We start from the raw sequence: 22596 nt of genomic DNA, 5'->3' as shown, positions 1-22596 counted from the left end.
TCCCACAGAAGCAAGGAATTTGAGAAATCCAAAGAGGTCACCAAGACAACAGAATATCAAAGCAAACACAGCAGGGCATGAAGAGTCTCTAATTTCCATCTGCTCAGGCGATGAATAAGAACTCCAGAAATACAAGAGATCATTGCATTGATTTATTTTTTAAAGTTAATATAATTCAAAATGGTTGCAATACAGACAAAAAACACCCACACATACCTGTGTTAATTCATCCAACTGTTCCTTCAGAGCAGAGATGTCCCCTTTGGAATTTGAATTCCACAACTCTTCATTAAGCTGGAGAAACACAGCAATGATACAGACTTTAACGTGTAATCGATATAGTCAACTAGTAGATTTCACGACGTTTACACAGCTAGCAAAATATTACAGCTTAAACATTGTGTTAGGCTATTGGGCTGTTAAGAATTTCCACAATGTATACTTTTCCTTTTGGACATCCCCAAGGTCATGGAAGGTTAGACTCATCCAGCACAAGAGGTCATTCAGCATCACATTCCTGTGCAGGCTCTTGGAAAAAGCAGTCCAAATAGTCTCACTCTCCTGCTCTTTCCCCTTTGCCCTGCAATTTCTCCCCCTTTAAATGTTTATCCAATTCCCTTTTGAAAGTTGCTATTAAATTGGTTTCTACCACCTTTTCAAGCGAAATTTCCACATCATAACAGAGTTAAAAAAAAAATTCTCATCTCCACTCTGGCTTTTTAGCAAGTTATTTTAAATCAGCGGTCTCTCCTTCCTGACGCATCAGATGAACAGGTTCTTGTCATTTACATATCAAACACCCTCCGAATACTATTATCAAATCTCCTCTTCACTTTTGCTGCTTTGTAAACTGCAGTGCCCAGAATTGGACCCAATACTCCAACTCAAACCCAACTGATGATTGATAAATGTTCTTTTCAGATATGGAAAGAATATCTGCAAAATGTAACTGGTCAGAGTTGAGTAACAAATTGAAATGTTAGATTGTCATTGTGGGTTATAGGGAATGGGAGAGGGGCAAGCAGAAAAACTGCTGTTTGAAAGTCTTTCCTCCTTACTTGTCCCTCCTCCTCCTCCAACTAAACTAACCTGCTATTAAAATACCCCCTTTATTTTGTAATTTAAAAAACACAACGAGCAAACGATCTTTCACTGCCTGAGCTGATCCATATCAAAATTACTAAACTAACCTATTAAAATATCCCATTTATTTTGTATTTTTAAAAAACACATCATCAGACAGTCAGTGTACTTCAGTACTATCTTTACTCTGCCAATACAGCCATGTATAACCTCCAGGAGGCACATCTAGGAAGTATATTGAATCTTCACATACTTCGCTTTAATTAAAGCTTGCCTCAAAAGGGCGTTGATGACCATGGATTTCCATTGGATTGGTCCATGATTATGCTTGGCAAAGTACTGCAGTGGTTTGCCATCGCCTTCTGCAATCTGGCTGACCAGGAGACTCTTCCGCTCTTTACCGCCTGCCATCAGGCGTATTGGAAGGATTGACAGGCTGATAATCAACCTGTTTAACCACAATGTGAATAGCCATCAAGTCTTGAAGTGGGGCTTGAACCGGAGCTTCGGGCCCAGAGGTGGGGATGCTACCCACTGTACCTCAAGACTGCCCTGTACCAACTTGTACACATTCTGCGAGCAGCGAGTCGATAAACCAAAACAAAAACAAAAACAGAATTACCTGGAAAAACTCAGCAGGTCTGGCAGCATCGGCGGAGAAGAAAAGAGTTGACGTTTCGAGTCCTCATGACCCTTCGACAGAACTTGAGTTCGAGACCTGCTGAGTTTTTCCAGGTAATTCTGTTCTTGTTTTTGTTTTGGATTTCCAGCATCCGCAGTTTTTTTTTTATTTTTATCTTTGAGTCGATAAACCAAGCAGTTTTAGCTCACTTGCAAATCAGCAGTGCGTCTAACAGAATGGAAAAAAGGTCGCTGTGTAGCATTAGTGACTGATTCAAGACTTATAGCTATGAAAGACACTGTACTGATATAATTCTGAATTAATTTTAATGTGCACTTTATATAGAATATTGAGTTTAAAGTAATATATCTACAAAAGTTGCACAAATGCAGCTGCAGGATCATGTAACAGAGCTTATTTTAATTCGACAGAGGCTAGCTGGGGTGAGATGAATTAAAGCAGAAGGCTGCTTGGTGCAGCAGAAACACCAGTATAGACCAGTTGGGCTGAGTGGCCTGATTCTGTGCTGCAATATTCTGTGTAACCCATGTCGTTTTTGTACAACTCTTACGCTGCTCAGCTTCGGAGCTGTAAAACATGGAAGACGAAGACATTCAGCTGGTATTTTAGAAATTCATGCAGCGTCAGCAGTAACAATCCAAAAAAAAAAAGTTCTGGACTAGATAGGAACAGTCAAACAGGCTAAGCTTTAATTAAAGTGAAGTATGTGAAGATTCAATAGTCTTCCTAGATGTGCCTCCTGGAGGTTATACGTGGCTGTATTGGCAGAGTAAAGATAGTACTGAAGTACACTGACTGTCTGATGATGTGTTTTTTAAAAATACAAAATAAATGGGATATTTTAATAGGTTAGTTTAGTAATTTTGATATGGATCAGCTCAGGCAGTGAAAGATCGTTCGCTCCCTTTTGTTTTATTGCTGCCTTCTAAAAACCTGCCTTCTTTTAAGACCAAAAATATGTTGAAGAAATGAAACAAAAGTAAGTTTCTTGTTTAAGTTGTTACATCATAGTGAAAAATCCCCTTCATAAGGGATAAACCAGGCTAACTGATAACGTAACAATATTCTTTGGAGCTTGACGGGGGGTAAGTACCTTTTTCATTCGGTCAATGACTGCCTGTAGATCGGTTACCTCGGTTTCATGTCGCTTCTGCATTTCTGCCATTTTTGCCTCAAGTTTCGACTGCTCCTGGAATGGATGAAACTTGAACAGTGAGCTTCTGTTCGTCAGAGTGAACAAGCAATCTTTGTTGTCAAAAAAGACCTGTTTTCAGCATGCTACACCAGTCAACAGCAATAAAAAGAACAACCTATTGAGCTACTGAAGCAATGTAACACCGCCTTCAAACTGGAACAGTACAAGAGTCAGTTTCTTTAAGAAGGATAATGCTCGAGATTACCTGGAAAAACTCAGCAGGTCTGGCAGCATCGGCGGAGAAGAAAAGAGTTGACGTTTCGAGTCCTCATGACCCTTCGACAGAACAGGGTCATTGAGGACTCGAAACGTCAACTCTTTTCTTCTCCGCCGATGCTACCAGACCTGCTGAGTTTTTCCAGGTATTTCTGTTTTTGTTTTGGATTTCCAGCATCCGCAGTTTTTTGTTTTTAATGCTCGAGATTCATCTCTCCAGCTCCTCTTCCCATCTCCTAAAGAGCGTAATACAAAAGAAGCAATTTTGCTGAAGATTTATAATGGAATTTACTTGTTTAATTCCAACTTGGTTCAATGAGGGCTAAAAATCAACTTCACACTTCATATATTAGTTCTGAAGCAACAGAAATGGTAATTTTGTCTTAAAACAGCTTCTCCCTGCACAGATGCTGTCTGACCTGAGTGTTTCCAGCATTTGTCGGTTGAAATTTCAGATTTCCAACATCCGCTGTATTTTGTCCACCTGCTCTTCTCTCAGATAGATTTTCCATTTGTCCTTTATTTCTCCCCCTCACCTCATTCTGCACTTGCTTAAAAGCTTTTCCTCTCTTGACGTCTTCAGCTCTAACACAAGGGGTTGGATTTTCAGTTCCCGCCAAGGCCCGGATTGGAAGTGGGCGGGAGTGAAAAATACACCACCCCGCCCCCCCCCCCCCCCCCCCCCCCCCCCCCCCCCACCCCACCCCGGTTATCATGCCAATTCCCCAGCGCCATCCCACTTCCAGGCCATTTTTGGAGGCAGGATTGGGGGCCACAGGGCAGCCAGTCATATTAAAAATTACCTTCATTTCAGCTCATTAAAAAACTGCACAGATTTTCCGGTGGCTCATGGAGGTTGGTACCAGATACATTACCCAGTACAACAGCAGCCATAGGCTGTCCTGTAGCAGGGACCCTACCCCCCTCCCCCACTCTGCCAGGTTTATTTACAGCAAGACCTCACTTAAAGTTGTGCTTGCTTTCCTGAAAATCACAACTTAGTGGAACATTGGCTCCTATAGAAACCAATGTTAAAACTGTAGTTAGGTTCTGTTGGATCTTTATCAGAAAAAAAATTAAAACTTTATGAACCTATAAGTTGAAATATTTTACAATTGCCAAGTTCCTACTGTTAACAGGAGCATTTAAAAGAAAAAGTATTGTGGCAGCCCCAGTTCAGCACTCCTGCACCATTGGGACCCCCAGCTTCCACAACACCGGAACTCCGGCTTCCAATTGGATTCGGACCTTCAACGGGAAGCGGCGAGAGAGTTGGAGGTTCAATGAGAGGATGGGAGTATGTCACAACCTGGAGGCCGGGCAGCAGGGAGAAGCGACTCCAAGATGGCACCAAATCAGGTCACGTGGGAAACTACATTAAACTGAATCTTTCGACGCTCAATGAGATTACAAGCCCCATTAACTTACCGATGTTAAAGTGAAACGACGTTAAAATAGTGCAACACTGAACGAGGAATTGCTGTATTAAAATCAAGCCATTAGGGCGTGTGGAAATAATGCTCAATTTTGTTCAAAAGATGTAATCAGCAATGTGAATGATGAAATTGTTCTGTAGCGTGAGATTTTGCAAAGATACTTCACTTTAGAGAGGGCACATTCAGGCTGTCAATCTGTGCTCGATACCGGTGAGAATACAACATTCCCAATCACTAAAATCTAATGCCCCAGTATAAAGTTCCTTACTGCCTTCCATCTATAACCTACAAATGCTACAGGCCACTAGAAGATGCATTTATTTCTTATCAACAGAACAGCAGCTATAAAGCCTTGACCATCAATTTGGAACATATTACAAAGAAGTGATGTGCGAGAACAAATGAATCTTTTTGCTGAGTGATCAAAAAATGTTGTGGGGACCTCCCCCACAGCTCAGTTGACAAAGCCCAAAAAAGGTCACGTGTTCAATTCCTGGTCTGGATCTACAGCTGGAGATGAGAATCAAGCTGGTTTCCCCATTTCCAATAAACAAGCCAACAACAACAGACCACCACCTTGAAAAAAAATAGCAGAAAGGCACGATGGGCTGAATGGTTTCTTTCTGTGCAATAAGGTTCTACAGGGGCAGTATTAACTCCCCCCCAAGAAAGGGTGGACTAGGGTCAGCCAAGAAGATAAAATCTTAACATTTTTTGAGCTTTACTCTAAGCCACCTCAAAACCTCCCACCTCCATTTAACAGAGGTGTGTGAAAGTGGTGCAGGTGCCTTTCAGGAGGCAAGTCAGTTAGTGCAGTTTAAGGAGGTTGTGTGCCTCCATTTTAACAACCTTTTAATTTTTAAACTCAGGTTGACTGTGTTTCCCAGGCTTCAGGAAATCTGGCAGGTGAACAGAGGCGAGAAGGCTGGGTCCATGAAGCGACTACCTTTATACCACTGCTTGTGGGCCAGGAGCAGCAGGATTGTTTCCTCCAGGTCCAATGTGTAACCCAGTGACCTCCTCCCCTATTCGACACCACCCGCCCTCCTCCCGCGGGTGGGTGTCAAGGTTCACTTCCAAAGGGACTCTTGAATGGGAGGCATTAAAAATGCAAAGTGCTGGACTTAAAATCAATGTTAATTCTGTCAAGACAAACCGGAGAACTGCTAACCAGCCAGATACCCAACAGACATTGAAACCTCCCCCCCCCCCTGCCCTGTGGAGGGTGAAATAACTCACTCCATCTCCTGTTGGCTCCACTATCTTGAAATATGTCAAATGTTGCCGAATTGAAAAATCAAAAATGTGATTACTTGTTCGAAAGCAATGACTGCAAGTCATGGCAATTCAAATTCCTTCTTGAAATATACAGTCAGGAGGCTTAAGAACTGGATCTGCCAAGCCAAACACAGAAGTCATCAAAGTGATCTGAAAAAACTGAAGTGAGCTACAAGGAATCGCTCTCTTTCTCTCTCCCTAAAGCTAAGATTGTCTCCAAAGTGCAGTTACCCAAACTTCAGTTCAACCCCCCGGATTTTAAAGGAAACCAGTTAACTTCAAACATTCACCAATCCATGCCTCAAGGACAAGCAATTCCTTTAGCTTTTATTTGGACTCTAACTTTTCCTACTTCTGAGATGTGTAAGCACACATGCGTCTTTTACTCCCCCCCAACCTCCCCCACCCCCCACCACCCCCCTCCCGGGTTTAGCAACCAATAAACATGCTCTTTGAGCCAAGAAAACCTAGGTTTGATTGGCTCCTTATTAAAAAGTAAATGCATTTGGATTGGAAAAGGCTTCCTTGGGGAAAAAGAAATTTTAAAAATCCCTTTGTTGCAACCAACTGAGGAGGCCGAATAAAGGGGAGTCAGTTCACTCCTCCACACCCTGTTGTAACATTGCACTGCACTATTTTCTTGGAGCAATTCTCCTATCATCCCAAGGGTTAAAAAGGGATGCTGTTTTAATTGGAGTCCAAGGAAAATTTATGCAACAACATTCCTGCACATTCTCCAACTGGAGAATTTGAAGAATGCAGCACAGTAAGTAATTAATAATTGCCCAACAATTACACAAAGGCACAGAGTTCATATCAGCTCATACACTCAGATCTCACCTCTCCTCGGATTTTCTGCTCAAGTTTCGTTGCCTGCTGTTGCATATCTTCTTCCATTTCAGCCAGTCGCACGTCAGCCATTTCCTCCGTCCTACAACATGATAATGGAATAGTTTGTACGGTATTTACTGTAGGTTAAGATGAATTGTTCTCTCTTAGGCAAGTAGTATTTCAAAACAGCTTTGGGGAATGACATATGGGTGAAAAAGCTGGTTGGGCCATGTGTACGAAAGGTTAACTGTTAGTCAGGGAAACTCACCAAAATATTACCCAGTGCATTCGCATAAAGAAAGCTTTTCATCATTTCATTGTGGCCTTGCAAGTTTATAAAGCACTGATGTGACTTTATGTTGATTGAGCTTTTTAAGTTTCGTCAACATAAAATTAATGCAAGGCTTGAAATAGGTGACAGATATGGGGGAGATCTCCACTCACTCCCTGTGCATAATACTGATCCTACAGTCTTCTAAACTCTATAAGCTTAAGAATAAATGCATTCACGAAGTTACCAAGATGCCTACACCCGCAATGAGGAATGTGATACACCACATGCTGCTCTTGGAATTTCTCTTCATCATATTGGTGACATGAATGTAGACATTAAAGTTTGATACCTCATAACGCCAATTACTACAAATCTCATCTCTACACATTCTCTTGGCTTTGGCGTCACTGAGCTCCCTTGTAAATGTATGTACGCCACAAATCAGGAGCTTACCTTTACCTTTCAATATGTAGTCATACGATAGCATGGTGTAGGAGATCGCAACAATGAAGCCCCCTAATTACACAAATCTGATATTGTTAACCCACACGTGCCTCCACATGCACTTTCCCAGTCTTTCAAAAGGCCAGCAGATTAACACTGTACCGAGACAGTGCCAAATCCAAACCATCAGGTTGTTTTATTTTAATCAATAAGTGAACACCAGTATTAGTTACAGCAGACCTCATCTTTTTTCAATTCAATTTATTACCTCCTCGTAATAATAGAAGAAAATAATAAACTATGCCATATTATCCCTCATTACCAACTAACAAAACAGTCTAGTTCTCTCAAGCAAAGCGGGGATCTGTTCCCTCACCTGTCTTCACAACTGACTCCCAGCCAACCATGGGCGGAATTTTACAGCCCCTCCCACAGGCAGGATCTTCCAGTCCTGCTGAAGTCAATGGGCTTTTGAATGGCTCGCTGCATTTTATGGTCCCACCCCCACTGCAATCGTAAAATACTGCCCCATGTGTTTGTTGCCTCACTATTGACAAAGTCAGCAATCCAACTGTTGACCTTCTCCTCATTCACCAGTAGAGCTACCAATTATACAGGCGAGGACAGCCATAGTTGGAGAACCTAGAACCTACATCCTACTGTTTTCATTATTATTTGGTCTACCCTGGCACAATGGGATCCATTTTGATTTTAGGATGGGTGGGAAGGGCTGCAGTCACAAAGTGTGGGAATCCAATAGCAGCATCACCCAGATTACCTTTGTGGGCCCTGGAGGTGCTCACTTGCTCCTCCAAGGCTGAGAAAAATAATTCAGGACTTAACCTCTGCTGGGTCTCTTGCTGCTGATTGTCCATGGGTCTGGTTGAAGCCCACACTATTCATGTTCCCACCTAGTTCCCATTTCAAATAGGATTCAGGGTCCAATTTACATTATAGAAACTTAATTTCCATATCAGAGGGGCCTATTGCCTGGAACTTTGGTCACCTGATGGTGGACTCTTTTCAAAATTAATATTAATGGGGTGGTGAGATCATTAAAGAGCCTTACGTGTCAAGTTTAGTTTTGTAACATTCCATAACCATAAGTGGTGTCATATCTTTACAGGCTAAAATAGGTAGCCAAAGTTTGCTGACAATACAAAGGGGAAAATAAGTTGCAAAAAGACCATAAAGAGACTGCAAAGGGATATAGACATGTTAAGTAATTGGAAAAGAAGTTGGCAAATGGAATATAATGTAGAGCAATGTGAACTATCTACATTGGTCAGAAGAAGGGGAAAGCAGAATATTTTTGAAATGGAGGCAGCCTAATAAATGTTAGTCTTCAGAGAGAGATTTGGTTGTCTTTGTACAAGAGACAAAGTCAACATGCAGATACAGCAAGCAATTAGGAAGGTAAATGGTATGTTAGCCTTTACTGCGCGAGGATTGGAGTACAAGTAACAAAGTGTTCTGCAATTATATAGGGCTTTGATGAGAGCACACCAGCAGCACTGTCTATAGCTTTGGTGTCCTTACCCAAGTAAGTTATACTTGTCTCACATGAGGTGTAACAAAAGATCACTAGATTGATTCCAAATGAGATGATTGTCCTATGAAGAGAAATTAAGTAGAACAGGCCTACATTCTCTGATGTTTAGAAGAATTAGAGATGATCTTGAGTCATACAAAATTCTTAGTGGACTTGACAAGGTGGACGCTGAGGGGATGTTTCCCCTGGCTGGAAAATCCAAAACTTGGGTCACAGTCTCAAGGTAAGGGGTTGGCCATTTAGGACTGAATTGAGGAGAAATTTCTTCACTCAAGAGGGTTGTGAATCATTGGAAATCTCTACCCCAGGGAGCTGTGGATGCTCATTCATCGAGCTCTTTCCAAAACTGAAATTGATAGATTTTTGGGTACTAAGGGAGTCAAGGATGTGGGGATATTGCAGGCAAGTGGAGTTGATGTAAAAGTTCAGGCAGCAAGCTCAAGGGACTGTATAGGCTGCTCCTGCTCTTGTTTTTAAAAAAAAATTCCATTGAACCCAATGTTTAATTACAGAATAGAATTGTGAAGAGGTGATTCATATATTGTCAGAAGAATAATTATCCTAAAAATTGGCTGCTGAAATGACACTTACACAAGCTGTAATTTCATATGCATACCATTTAAACCATGTTGTTTGACATCTTTCCTTCAAATTACCATTTCTTAATTTTGATGTACTTTTCAATTTCAAATAAAATTGCAATTAAATATTCAAGCAGGAACTTGAAGGGAACATGATAAACAGCATGCTAAAAATAGTACAGATAGTCGAATCCTCTGAAGTTACATGTTTCAAAAGTTAAAACCACAAGCCACTAATCTGGAATCCTTCCTATATTGTTGTGAACAAGTCACATATTTAGGGGATAGTTTTGGTATTAAGCAGTTTGCTAATATTTTACACAACACATTTTGTATTTCAACTAATTTATATTTGGCCATTGTAGCCCAGGAGAATGCAGTGAACATCCAGCAGTACAACTTTGGACAATTGGGTTGGTGTTGGTTCGATTACCATTTGCATGTGCCTCACATTTGTGTATTATAAGTTATATAGTATCCAGCTGCTCTATCAGCTTCAAAGCTTTCCTTAGAAAAGATCCCCGTGGTTGATATTTACAGGGCCATTTGTAGCATTTATAATTTTCACAAGATTTAAAGTTACTTTGTCCTGGAAAAAACGGTGAAAAGCCACACATCAGTTTCAATGAAAAATTTTTTTTTTAAAAAATCATGTAATGGTTTAGTGTCACTCTTAAAAGGCTAACACAACAATTCTTTCACCATTAATTTTGGAATTCAAGACTATAAGAAATTAAGGAATCATGACAAGATGTCTCAGCTCAATACTGTTCCTCCAACAAGAAATCTATAACTTATGGATCTGGCCTGTGTTAATGAGAAGAAACAGTTAAAAACCAAAAATAGGTAACATTACTAAAACACATCCATGTTTCTCTTTCACTCCAATAGAAAATCTAAATCACAATCACATTTAATGAGAACAGCCTTGATGTCAACATAAACATTAGGGGCGTTGAAACTATGGTCTCTAGGCCAATGCAGCTTTATAAAGCCCAGCCAACTTAATGCAATATTGCTCTTTTTTTTCTCCAATTTGTCTTAGTCAAATTTTGTAGGTAGAGGTTTTGAAAGAAGCATTCTTGGCTCACCACCACCTTAGAGGGCAATTGGGGAATGGGCAAATTCTGGCTTTACCAGCAATGCCCACATCTCAAACAAAATAACAAAATTCTTGATGCTATCAGCTCTTTGGTGGATAAATCCAAAATCGCTACATTGGGATCTATTAATATCAACAACTGCAGCTGTGCACTTGTTAATGGATTCATCCATTTGAATCTTATGGGCCTGGGGGTTTGGAAAGAACTGTCACGTTGAAGATTTAAGTATCAGTAATGTGAAAACCAAGATTAGTTAGCACCAATATCTGAAAGTGTATGCTAATTAATGAGAGCATTGTTACATTTTGCATCTAGCCTAAAACCCCATAATTTATGCAAGTGACCCATGAACACAACAACCTGGATATGCCAGATCTCCACTTTGCAAAGACAAATTCTGGAGATGATATTCCTATGGCTTTAACAGAATGGTAAACATACTATTCCATAGGAATAAGTTTCAGCATTTATATATACTCATGAAATTTAGTCCAATTCTAAACTACATTTCCATAAAGTTATTTTAAGCACTTATTGCATCAAAGAAGCATTCCCTTGAGTTAATTTACCCTCCAATAGTAACGTTAATTTGACACATAAACGAGTTATATTAAAGTGTTACTATGGTTTGACCAAAATTGAATCAAGTCCTGATGTTCATATATTCCCTCACATCTCTTGAGATATAAAGGTACACCCTCCTACAGAGATGGTAAGCCATATTTCAATTTTATGCACACAACGTGTGAATCCATCCCCATATTTATAGACTAAAAAGGAAGTATCAAAGGGAAGTAGTTTGAAGCCTTGGATTTTGTTTTGATTATGACAGGCTGAGTAAAAATGGTGCTTCAATAATCATTCAGGTGCTGTGCAGTAAATTAATCCTTAATTAATTAATGTCCTCCATGTGTGTTGTGATGAGTATAGAACCAGTTATTTCCAAACCAGAGTATATCATTGGTACAGTTGATACAGAAGATTATATTAACACAGCTGTAAAGTCTTTTACCATCAAGTTAAACTACACTGACCCCAGTGTGACACTCTTGAGGCATTCTGTATTCCTCTGTTCATTCTGCTCTCTTTCAGGCCAACTGGAGACCAGCTCAGAAAGTGAAGACCCATCACCCACTTTCCAAATCCATCCATCACTTTCCCAATGCCTCTCCAACTTTCTCTTCAAAAACATCAAGACTGGAATAGATTTAGGCACAATTGTCTCATGATGCTCTTGTGAACTGCCTTGCAAACAGCACACAGTGTTTTACTGCAAAGGTGCTGGATAAAGGCAAGTTGTTGTGATTGATCAATCGGTCATCAAAATATACTTTAATGAAAGTACCCAAAATTGCCAGTGCATTGAACAGGTCAAAGTTCTGTTGAAGGGTCATTCGGACTCGAAACGTTAACTGTGGTGCTCTCCACAGATGCTGCCAGACCTGCTGAGTTTTTCCAGGTATTTTTGTTTTTGTAAAGGAGGTTTTGATTTGGACAGAGAACAGCCACACCGCTATGCAGGAACTGAGAAGTCTACATCTATCATTACTGCTGGAATAAATTGAAAACAATTGTTTTGGAAGGAGGGACAATGTTGATAAAAATATGTAAACAGGTGGGAGGGTAAGATGGCTTTAGGCCAAATGGAACCGAACACTTGTTCGCATCTTTCAATATTCCAAAGCCTCACTTCGATTACACTCCATGAATGGTACAATATGTGATAGCTTCGTATACATTGAATTATTCCATGAATTTTCTTGATGGAACACCATAGTCCCTTACCTTTTGAGTGTCTGTTCCAGTTTTCCTGTCTCCATGCTCTGAACCTTGCTGTCTTTGATCAGTTCGTGAATCAGTTTCTCATACTGATGATTTAAATCATAGTCCGGAACTGCACGGATATGCTGGTAGAAGTCAAACAATTTCTCCCGGCTGTGGATGGGAAAACAATGTTAATCGCTGCTTGAATCCGACTGAAATGTCGAGTCACTTTAACTCATCTCCAGCTCCTGATCATTCGCAGGGTTTTACATGAGGGAAAACTCCATCACTGTTAACCAACAGAAATCCGAGCGACCGTCAGATCCCGGATCGATTTAAACTCGTCGAGGCAAAGTAAAAACTCCCAAATTTCCAAGCAAAGGTCCGCATTTCCTGACTATCTACAGCCCGTGTACACAGAGTTTAAAGAAGGCTACAAAAAGCAGCCAGCCCTTCGGCACCTCATGAAGGTCCCACTCACTATCCAGAGTCCGAGTGGAGTGGCAGCGCCTCCCTATAGACATGGTGCAATCGCCAGGGGAGAGGCTCAGAGTGAAACCAGCCCAGCCCCATCCTCCACTCAATTATGAGCAACCAGTGTCTAAAATATGCACGGCTGATCCCACGCCCTTACTGAGTGGAGGTAAGATTGCATCTGCAGCCTCTGCCCAGCTTGCTCAATGTGCTGTGCAGACACGGTGAGAATTTAATGGGTTAAATATTTCTCATTGCAAAATGTTCCCAGCTCGTTTTGAACAATGGTCAGTAAGAGAACACGCGTGCCACTGCCATTTCTTTCTTCTGGAAAGGTTTCTATCTGGTTAGTATAGGATGTCATGTTTAAAATGTTTCTTTGTCCCACACAGGAAGTTATTTTGGCCACTAGGAGTGGGACTATTGTAATTGGGGACAATAGTGGTAGCTTCTCACTGACCCCAACCGGAATCAGTACCATTTATAAATGTTCAATTAAGCTTAAATAAACTTAAAGTGACAGAGTCCTATCCCAAAAGAAAAAAAAAGGAACTGTAATGATTATGATTTAATCTTATTCTGTGTCTTATTAAACAATCCTTTGGGAACAGGAAGAGCCACCCAGCCCCTCAAATTTGTTCTGCCATTCAATTGGACCATCACTGATCTGTATCTCAACTCCATCCACTTGCCTCAACTCCAAATGATTTTATTACCTTGACTGTCCATCTCAGCCTTAAAATGATTAATTAAGTTAGCATCGACTGCTTTTTGCACCAGAGAGTTCCACACTCCCACCATCCTGTGTGTCGTTTTCTTACCTCTCTCCCGCACGGCCTGGCTCTGATTTACATTACGTTCCCTTGTCCTGGATTCCCCACCAGCAGAGAAAAAAGTTTCTTTTCGCATACCCCATCAAGTTTTTCAAAATCCTAAAAACGTCAGACAAATTACCCTTTAACCTTTTATATTTCAGAGGATAGAAATCTCATTTGGGTAATCTCTCTTTATAATCTAAGCCTTGGAGCCCAGGTAACATTTTGGTGAATTGCACTCCTAAGATCAATATATCATTTCCAATAAGTATTGCCCAGAACTATACACAGTATTCCAGATGTGGTTTAACCCAGGTTTAGTACAACTGCAACAAAACTACCCCCTCCCTTCATATTCTAGCCTTCTAGTTATAAAGATTAACATTCCATTAGCTTTCTGATTATTTCCTGCAGTGTCTATCAGCTGAGGGTCTTGACTGTAGACACCACATGCTCCATCTTCAAAGTCAACAGGGCACGGACAAAAATATGCAAATGAGATAGGGAGCCAGAGCGACGTTCCAAGTGTTGTGTCCATCCTGGACCTGCCTATCGCCATTAGCTAGGTCCAGGAGCAGACCCATAAGAAAGGTCCTCTGACTTGTCCACCTCCCATCAAGTGGCAAAAGATTAGGAGCATTGGGCTAAAGTGCAGCATAGCGTGAGGAACAGATTCTGCAAATAACAAAATAGGGCCTGAAACCTATTCACTCAATTCAAATGTTTCTTCCTTTATCAACACTAGTACACTGCCTTCAACTGACTGGAAACACAGAATGATACAGCCACAGATTGCAGCCATATGTCTCATCGTGTCTGTGCCAGCTCTTTGGCAGACCTATCCATTTAATCCCACTTCCCTGTTCTTTCCCCATAGCCCTGTAAATGTTTTCCCTTCAAGTATTTGCTGCCACTTGTAGCTACTACCAGGAGATATGCTGTCATAGGTCACCATTATGTCTTGCCCCATCCTTACATATCCACTGTAGCCTGTCTGCAACAGCTCTGTGACGTCTGTCATTCGACTACTGCTACCCTCCACTTTGCCCTCTAGAAGACACATCTGTAGCTTCAAGAATTGATCCAATTCTTTTTTGACAGTTACTGCTGAATCTGCTTCCACCACTCTTTCAGCCAGTGCATTCCAGGTCACAATAATCCACTGTGTAAAAATATGTTTGCTCAAGTCATTTCTGGTTCTTCTGCCAATCACATTAAATCTGTGCCCTCTGGGTACTACACTTCTGCCACTGCAAACAGATTGCTCCTATTTACTCCAAAATATTCATGATTTTGAACCTTTATAAAATCTCCTCTCAACCTTCTCCACTGTAAGGAAAACAATGCAGCTTCTCCACTTTCTCTACAGATCTTAAGTCCCTCATCCCTGGTACCATTCTTGTTAAACTGTTTTGCCTCTTCCAAGTCTTGACATTCCTTCCAGAATGGTTCCTAGATCACAATACTTCAGCTGAGGCCTAACCAGTGATTTATGTAGGTTTATCATAACTTCCCTTCTTTTGTGTTCAGTTCAACTATTATTAAAGCCAAAGATTCTTTCTGCTTTTTTCACAGCCTTCTCAACTTGTCCTGCCACTGATAATGAAGTTTGTACATACATCCCTAGGTCTCTCTGTTCCTCCGTCCCCTTTACAATTGCACCATTTAACTTAGGTTCTCCCATCTCATTCTTCCGATCAAAGTGTATCTATTTGCATTACTCTGCATTAAATTTCATTCGCCAAATGTCTGTCCGTGTCATTACTCTGCATTAAATTTCATTCACCAAATGTCTGTCCATGTCACAAGTCTATGTCACGAATTCTTCTTGTTAATTACTACATTTCCATGATTCATGCCATCTGAGAATTTTGAAATTATACCCTGACTATCAAATCCAGCTCATGAATATGTGTCAGAAAGAGCAGTGGTCTACATGTCAACTCCTGGAGGAGACAACTGTATACCTTCCTCCAATCTGAAATACAGACATTCACCACTTGCCCTTAACCAATCTTGTATCCACTGCCCTTTTAATCCTATTGCATCTGCCAACTTTACCTGTGCCAGAATTGGATTAAGAATCATTAAGAGTCCAGGCATAGGAACATTCAGAATTACCTGGAAAAACTCAGCAGGTCTGGCAGCATCGGCGGAGAAGAAAAGAGTTGACGTTTCGAGTCCTCATGACCCTTCGACAGAACTCGAAACGTCAACTCTTTTCTTCTCCGCCGATGCTGCCAGACCTGCTGAGTTTTTCCAGGTAATTCTGTTTTTGTTTTGGATTTCCAGCATCCGCAGTTTTTTTGTTTTTATAGGAACATTCAGCTTCCCTTCACAATGCTTTCTCAACCCACCCCCACGGCAATTTCTTAAAACACAACCTCTGCTTAGTCCTCTCCGATGGTATTTTAAAATCCTGTGTTATAAAACCATGTTTTATATCAAAAATAACTTTATTTATTGCGTGGCTGAAACAAGATAATTTTTAAAAAAACTGAAAACAGCATTTTTAAGTAACCTAAACAGCAGCTCTCAAAATGGCTGAGAATTCACATAGCTATCAGAAAGGAGTCAGGGAAATAACCCACCAGGGCAATCAATTTAAACAAGTGTGAATGGCCCAACCCCTGAATTTCTCACAGACATTCAAATATAATCTGTTTATTCAGGTGGGTGCAGACAGAGCCATTAAATTCAATCATTTTAGACAATGGATCCCAGCTGAGGAAGGGGTTCCACAGATCATTCAACCAAATCACTTTAAACAATGGACCTGGATTGAGGGTTCCCCATTTTACTATGACCATATTTAGTAACTGGCTAATTTTGTGAATGGCAGTCATGTGATGGCAAGCTAACCATTTGTGTCAGACCGACCATGAGTGGGTAACAGTGAAAGGAGAACTCATGATACCCACCCCTTCCGACCCCTCCCCCTCAGCCATTCTGCAGGTGTGTATCTGACCAACCAAACACATCTGTTCAACGTAAACTAAACAGCTGCTTGCTTCAGAGAAAACAGGGCTCACTTGTCAAGACTTTAAACCGTACCTGCACAGAATCCAGAAAAATCAGTGCACACAGTCCAAAAACATTCAACACATCAACTGACAGGATGCATTTATAATTTGACTTTCTTTTAGACACTCCAACAATTAACCTACTGCCACCTTGTAACCTACTTCTGTGTGTGTGTGTGTGTTTTTGTGAATTTCTTGAGTGCGAGTTGGAGCTTTTTTTTATCTAGCGGGTGTTAAGGGCAATAAACATAATTTCCTTATCTTTTAAAAATTGTAAAAAAACCTGTCCGTGTGCATCCTTTCCAGTCACAGCACTTAAACAGCAAATTATTTAAAACATTTTAAAACACCTCTTGCAGTCAAACAAGTGAAGGAAGGATAAGGGAGCCATTCTGCCACTTTTCAACTGACCCTAAAAGCTGTCATGTTTCAATGCAGCAGTTCAATGCAGTTTTTGCACATTGAGAGAGTTTTACAGGATGGGGGGTGGGCAATAGTGGGGCAGGGGGGAGGTGCATATTTGCTTGGGACACCTAAGTCAAAGGCTGCATTTTTGTCTGGAGTTCCTGGACATGGGCCCTGCAACAAATTCATTTATCCACCCCAGAATACATTGTTGTTTGATGTCCTATCTTGTCATTTGTGAAGCTTTGATAGGCTAAACATAACACAAGTGTTAACAATTCAATTATTTTCTTGCTAATATGTCCAGAACTGTTTTTACATCATATTTAATGCCACTTTTAATGCCAAATTAACAGGTTAGCTTGCATTTATACTCTGTTCCATTCTAAGCTAGATTTGCCCTGTTGTTCTATATCATTGTTTTTCTCCTCATCAATCTTGTTCAAACAAGTGCAGACAAGAACTTATCTTAGTCATTTTTTCTTATGTTAGGTGGGGCACACAAACTCCTCATCACAAAACATTGTGTTAATTGCAAACACTCTCAGGTTATTTTCTTGGCCAATAAAGGAAATAGACAAGTGAGAGAGCTATTGAGAATACACCCAAGCTGTGCGATTTTAGATTGGCAGGTGCTAAGAAAGAGAAACATCTGTAATGATAGGGTTGTTAAAATTAAAAGTTGCAGCAAGTGTTACACAAGCCATCTTCCATAATAGTTGTGATCAGCGACAGGTTGTAAAGGGTATACGTTTGGTTGCTTTTTTTCTAGCCAGTTAAAAGATTCATATAGCTGTTAGCAGTCTCTTTCTAAAGACTTGAAAAATAAAACTGCTGGACCACTCAGTCTTTTTAAGAGTGAAGAGTGTACTACATGAGCTTTGGTTGGAATCCAGTGAGATTTTTCTACAATTGACCAGACACATCATGGTATATAAGACAGTTCCATTCCTTTTGCTTTTGTCCTTTTAAAAAAACCAGTGTATCTCACTCTTACTTCCTGAACAATGCAAGTTTGTTGCATGTGAATTCCTGGTGTCATATCTGACATCCAGATAAACCCCAGCAATTTCTTTGAAATTAAAAGGCTGGCAGCCTCCAGATTTTGATTCCTGCGATTAAGTTGACATGGTAACTGACTTAAATTAGATACAAGATTAGCACTTAAACAATTTAAAACAAAGGTGAACAAATAAAACAAAGCACCGCTATTAAGGTTTTTAAAAGCAAGATATGATGGGAAGACAGAATACTTCATCATAAGTGGAACAAACACTAACTCTGTGTTTAGAAGGTTGTCACAAGATGGAGCCCACTTCACTCATCTCGGCCAATTTATCCTGAACTGAAAAAAATCTCTTCCACGAATGCATGATCTGCCCCCAAATGATTCTAATACATCTGCCTCCATTATCCTACTGAGAAGATCGTACCAAGCATTAATTACTGTTTGCAATGAAACTTGCAACATCTGCCCTAAATTGTTCTATCACTAGTTTTAACCTCTTGCTCCATGTTGCAGTATCTTGGGTAACTTGGCAGTTGCGCTCCAAGTCAACCTTGTGTACCTTTTTAAATGCCTTCCACAAGGTTACTTCTCGGTCACCTATTTCTCCAACCTTTCCTCATCACTATCTTTTAATGCCAGCACAGGCATTTTCTGCTTTAACACTTGCCAACTTGCATTGTTTGGCCCGTTCATTTAATAGAAAATGTTGGCGTAAGGATTGGCCTCCTGGCTTTCTGCATCATTTCCATGGCATGAATGGTTTCCCGATAGCGTATTAACCAAAGCTGAAGGTGTAACCGGATCAGAGGGCAATACACTTTTAGCATGACATCTTCCGGGATATACTAAGCTGACTCAGCAGTGTAATTTAACATTATCTCCAGTGTATTGATTTGACAAGTTAATTGTTGAAAAGAGTTTCTTGATTTTATAACCATGGCTACAAATTATCGCATCATTTTTGTGCCACATGAAAATGACAGGAGAGATGGTGCTCTGCTCGATACCAAAACATTGCACTTCAGTTATACTTACACCTCAGAATCAATTTTGACCTCCCTCCGAGTCTTAAGCTGCAACAAGACAAAGATCATTTAGCCCAGTAAGTTTGCTCCAGTGTTACAATAAATTGCACCACAGTCCAATCTCACTTGACTGCTTGCTCCTCATTCCCTCCCACTGCTTATCTGGCTTCAGAAAGAAGGAAGACCCAGGAGATCATTGCCATGATGAGTACCTGCACTTTCAAGCAGTTCTGCAAGGATCTGCTTTAACTTTTATAATATAGTCACTCAGAAAGTTAATTGCTTGTTCCAATGCAGGCATTCATCCCTTGTCTTCACTTGCCCAAAATCTACAAACGATTCCTTAGGTATTGCGATACTACATCTTTTATTGGTTTGTTGTTAGGATGTGTGTGATACTGATAAAGATTTATTTATCGTCCTTCCCTATTTGCCCTGAGAAGGTAGGCTCTGCTTGAATTGCTGCAATCTTTGTACTGTTGTTGTTCACAGGATGGTCTTGGATAATAAGTCACAGGATTTTGACTCAATGTCCATGAAGGACCACTAGTGTGAAGTCCAAGTCAGAATGATGTGTGACTTTGAGAAGATCTTAGAGACAACGGTGCTACCATCACTTTGCTGCTCTTTTTCTTAATGGTAAAGGTTACAGGATGGAAGTTGCTATCAAAGAATGTTGCGGGGTGTTCCTGCAGTGTTTCCTGTAGATACAGTACATATTACAACCACAGCACACTGGTGGAGGAGGAAGTGGATATTGACTTGATTGGCAGGAGTGCTGAACATGCAGATTGTTTTATCCTCGATGATGTCAAGCTTCTTGAGTATTATTGCAGCAGCAGCCATCTGAGCAGGTGATGAGTTTTCCATCATACTCCTGATATGCCATGTTGGACGGAGTGGCTTTCAGGAGTCATTGGGTGAACCATCCAGTCCCTGTCCTGTGCTTGTAGCCATGATGCTAAAATGCCTGGACTCGCTAAGTTTCTGGTCAATGATGACGCCCAAGATGTTGATAGTGGGCCACTTGATAATATTGCTTTGTTGAAAGCCAGGAGGAAGTGTTTTGGGATTTTTTGTTTTGTTGGAGATGATCATTGCCTGACACTTGGGTGGCACAAACATCACTTACTACTCATCAGCCTCAGTCTGAACATTGTCCAGATCCTCTCTAAGGATGGCATGAACTGCCTTGTTATTGGAAGAGTCATGAACGGAGCTGAACATTGTAGAGTCATCAACAAACAACCCCACTCCTGATCATTGGACAGAGGAAGGATCATTATTGAAGCTGAAGATAATCACTTCATACTTTAAATCTAATTCATAAACATGGTTGTTCAGAGACACAAATCATTACTATTAAATCTGCAAATGGAAAACAAGAAACCACTTAACTACTGTGAAACATTGATTGTAATTTGATATATAATTGGTTGATTTAGTGACAAGACATTTTTTAAGGGGGCTGGAGAAGTCAGTTAATAGCAGGTGAGATTGATTAGAAAAGCGAGCTGAAGCTTTGGAATGGAACGGAATAGCACAGCACAGCTCGGGTCCCTCCTTCCCTTCCTAAACCTCTTCACCTCTCTACCCTGCTTTCTTCTGAGATGCTCCTTAATACCTAACTCTAACCTCCGTACATGGCTCGGTATCAAATTTTGTTTGACAACACTCTTGTGAAGCACCTTGGGATGTTTTACTATACTAGAGGTGCGATGTAAACACAAGTTGTTGTTGTTGTTCAGAAAAAAATAAGACTTTGGTCCAGATAGATATCACGGCAAGTGGTGGAGCATGGATTTTATAATCTACCTTAAAGAAACCTGAGATGCAACAACACTTCCATTACATTATTTTTCACGAGTCAGAATTTTAAACCTGAGGCAGTGGGGTCAGTGAACTACTGTAGATCCCACAAGGACTAGCGCGATGGGTGAACAGGATTCAGTGCAAGTCAGGATAAATGCAGAGAAGTTTTAAACAAACTTTCAGACCTGAAATGTGCCCAATTTATCTCAAATAACGCTGGCAAGGCAAAGTATCTCAAATTTGAACAACAGGTTAAGCAAGCCAATTCACACTGCTACTATGATGTGGCTAAGTAGGTAGTATTTTCCACTAACAAGGTGCTGCCATCATTCCAAAATGATATTCTGGCTACCACACAATTGAGCAACATTGTGTATGAATTTCGGTGCTGGTGCAATGCCAGGCATGTTACCAGATGTCCCAATCACTGGCTGATTAAATCAAACAAGTTATGTTCCTTTGGTTGTTTGCAATAGGCAGAGTACAGACTGTACTCAACCAGCCCGTGTTTTGCAAAACCCAAAATAAAACACCCACTGTCAGATATGATTCTCCGATTGGGCAGTACTTGAACAATCCTGAGTGTGCTATTCGCTACACTAACAACCAATTTAAGGTGATCTGTTGACCTCATAACATGGCTCATTTACACTCGCTAGAAGTGACAAACATTCATAGGTAGGGACTCATCCGCTGCTAACAAAAGGAATATGTTCAAGCTTTGCGCCTTTTTTAATAACCGGGAGACTGGGGAGCCTATAGTTCCCTGTTGCTTTCTCCATGGCAATGCCTCAGCCAATCAGAATTGACTTGCCGACCAGTCGGTACCCTTTTCTCCTGGAGTATAGATTGTTGTGGTTGTTTAAAATTTGGCATTCTTGTATTTGCGCTGAAGAGTGCAACATGAAAACCTTCAGCAACAGGCCTCTCTTTTCAGCAATATTCAAGTTCTGTACTACCGAGCGATGGTTAGTTTAAAACAAGCTGGGGTTCATGGAGAGTGCAGCAGGCCAGCAAGGAAGACAGTGGAGTAGTTAAAACTGGATGGGAGAGTAGTATATATAACTGGCATTCTGAAAATGGGTTATTTGTGCCTGGCTTGATAATAATCACCAAACACTTTGCAATTAATTGCCACAATTATAGGACATTTCAAAACAAATACAAGTGAGGATGTTCACAAGGGGAAACACCACAGTGAAAGTAGTGGATAGATTCAATTTACCGACTCCTACTAACTCATTATATGCAAAAATATGCACAAAGATGCCAAAACCGATCCTGGCATTATAATCTGAAAAATGCATACCCTCAAGCTTTGCATCAATGTTTTATTAAAACGGAAGAGGATTGTACAGCAATAACTATGTAGAGGTGTAAAGGGCTGCTAGATAGGCAAGTGGTGGAGGTGGGGAGGGGCGTGGATATTGGTTTAATGACTGTATCTATAAGAAATCAGGAAGCTAGGTAGAAAACATTGCATCCACTTTCACAGCCAGGTCTGTACTGAGCTGTGGGTGGATCTGGTAGTCCTCAACAATGATACTGGAGTTAAAAACCAAAATGCACATTGTTTGACACTCTAAAAACACATCTTTGTGATGTGGACTTCCCAGGTTCCGAGTTCCCTGTC

At 40.7% G+C, this 22596-nt stretch overlaps 1 protein-coding gene across 3 annotated transcripts in view; it reads right to left on the bottom strand.

Annotated features, from left to right (window-relative positions):
- The window catches only part of zgc:162879 (ras and EF-hand domain-containing protein), a 199460-nt gene that overhangs the window by 32989 nt on the left and 143875 nt on the right, over positions 1 to 22596 (bottom strand). For 2 of the 3 annotated variants that reach the window (XM_041175008.1, XM_041175009.1), the window contains exons 2-5: positions 12422 to 12571; positions 6692 to 6782; positions 2820 to 2915; positions 217 to 294 (exon numbers count right to left, since the gene is read on the bottom strand). In XM_041175008.1, coding sequence (XP_041030942.1) covers positions 217 to 294; positions 2820 to 2915; positions 6692 to 6782; positions 12422 to 12571 — 415 coding nt within the window. Of the gene's footprint in view, positions 1 to 216; positions 295 to 2819; positions 2916 to 6691; positions 6783 to 12421; positions 12572 to 13695; positions 14484 to 22596 lie in introns of those variants that run through there. The other variant, XM_041175010.1, reaches the window with a different exon arrangement.

This window comes from Carcharodon carcharias, chromosome 26 (assembly GCF_017639515.1).
Source record: "Carcharodon carcharias isolate sCarCar2 chromosome 26, sCarCar2.pri, whole genome shotgun sequence".
In the NCBI taxonomy this organism is placed as follows: Eukaryota; Metazoa; Chordata; class Chondrichthyes; order Lamniformes; family Lamnidae; genus Carcharodon; species Carcharodon carcharias.
This window is presented reverse-complemented; position numbering and strand designations above follow the sequence as displayed.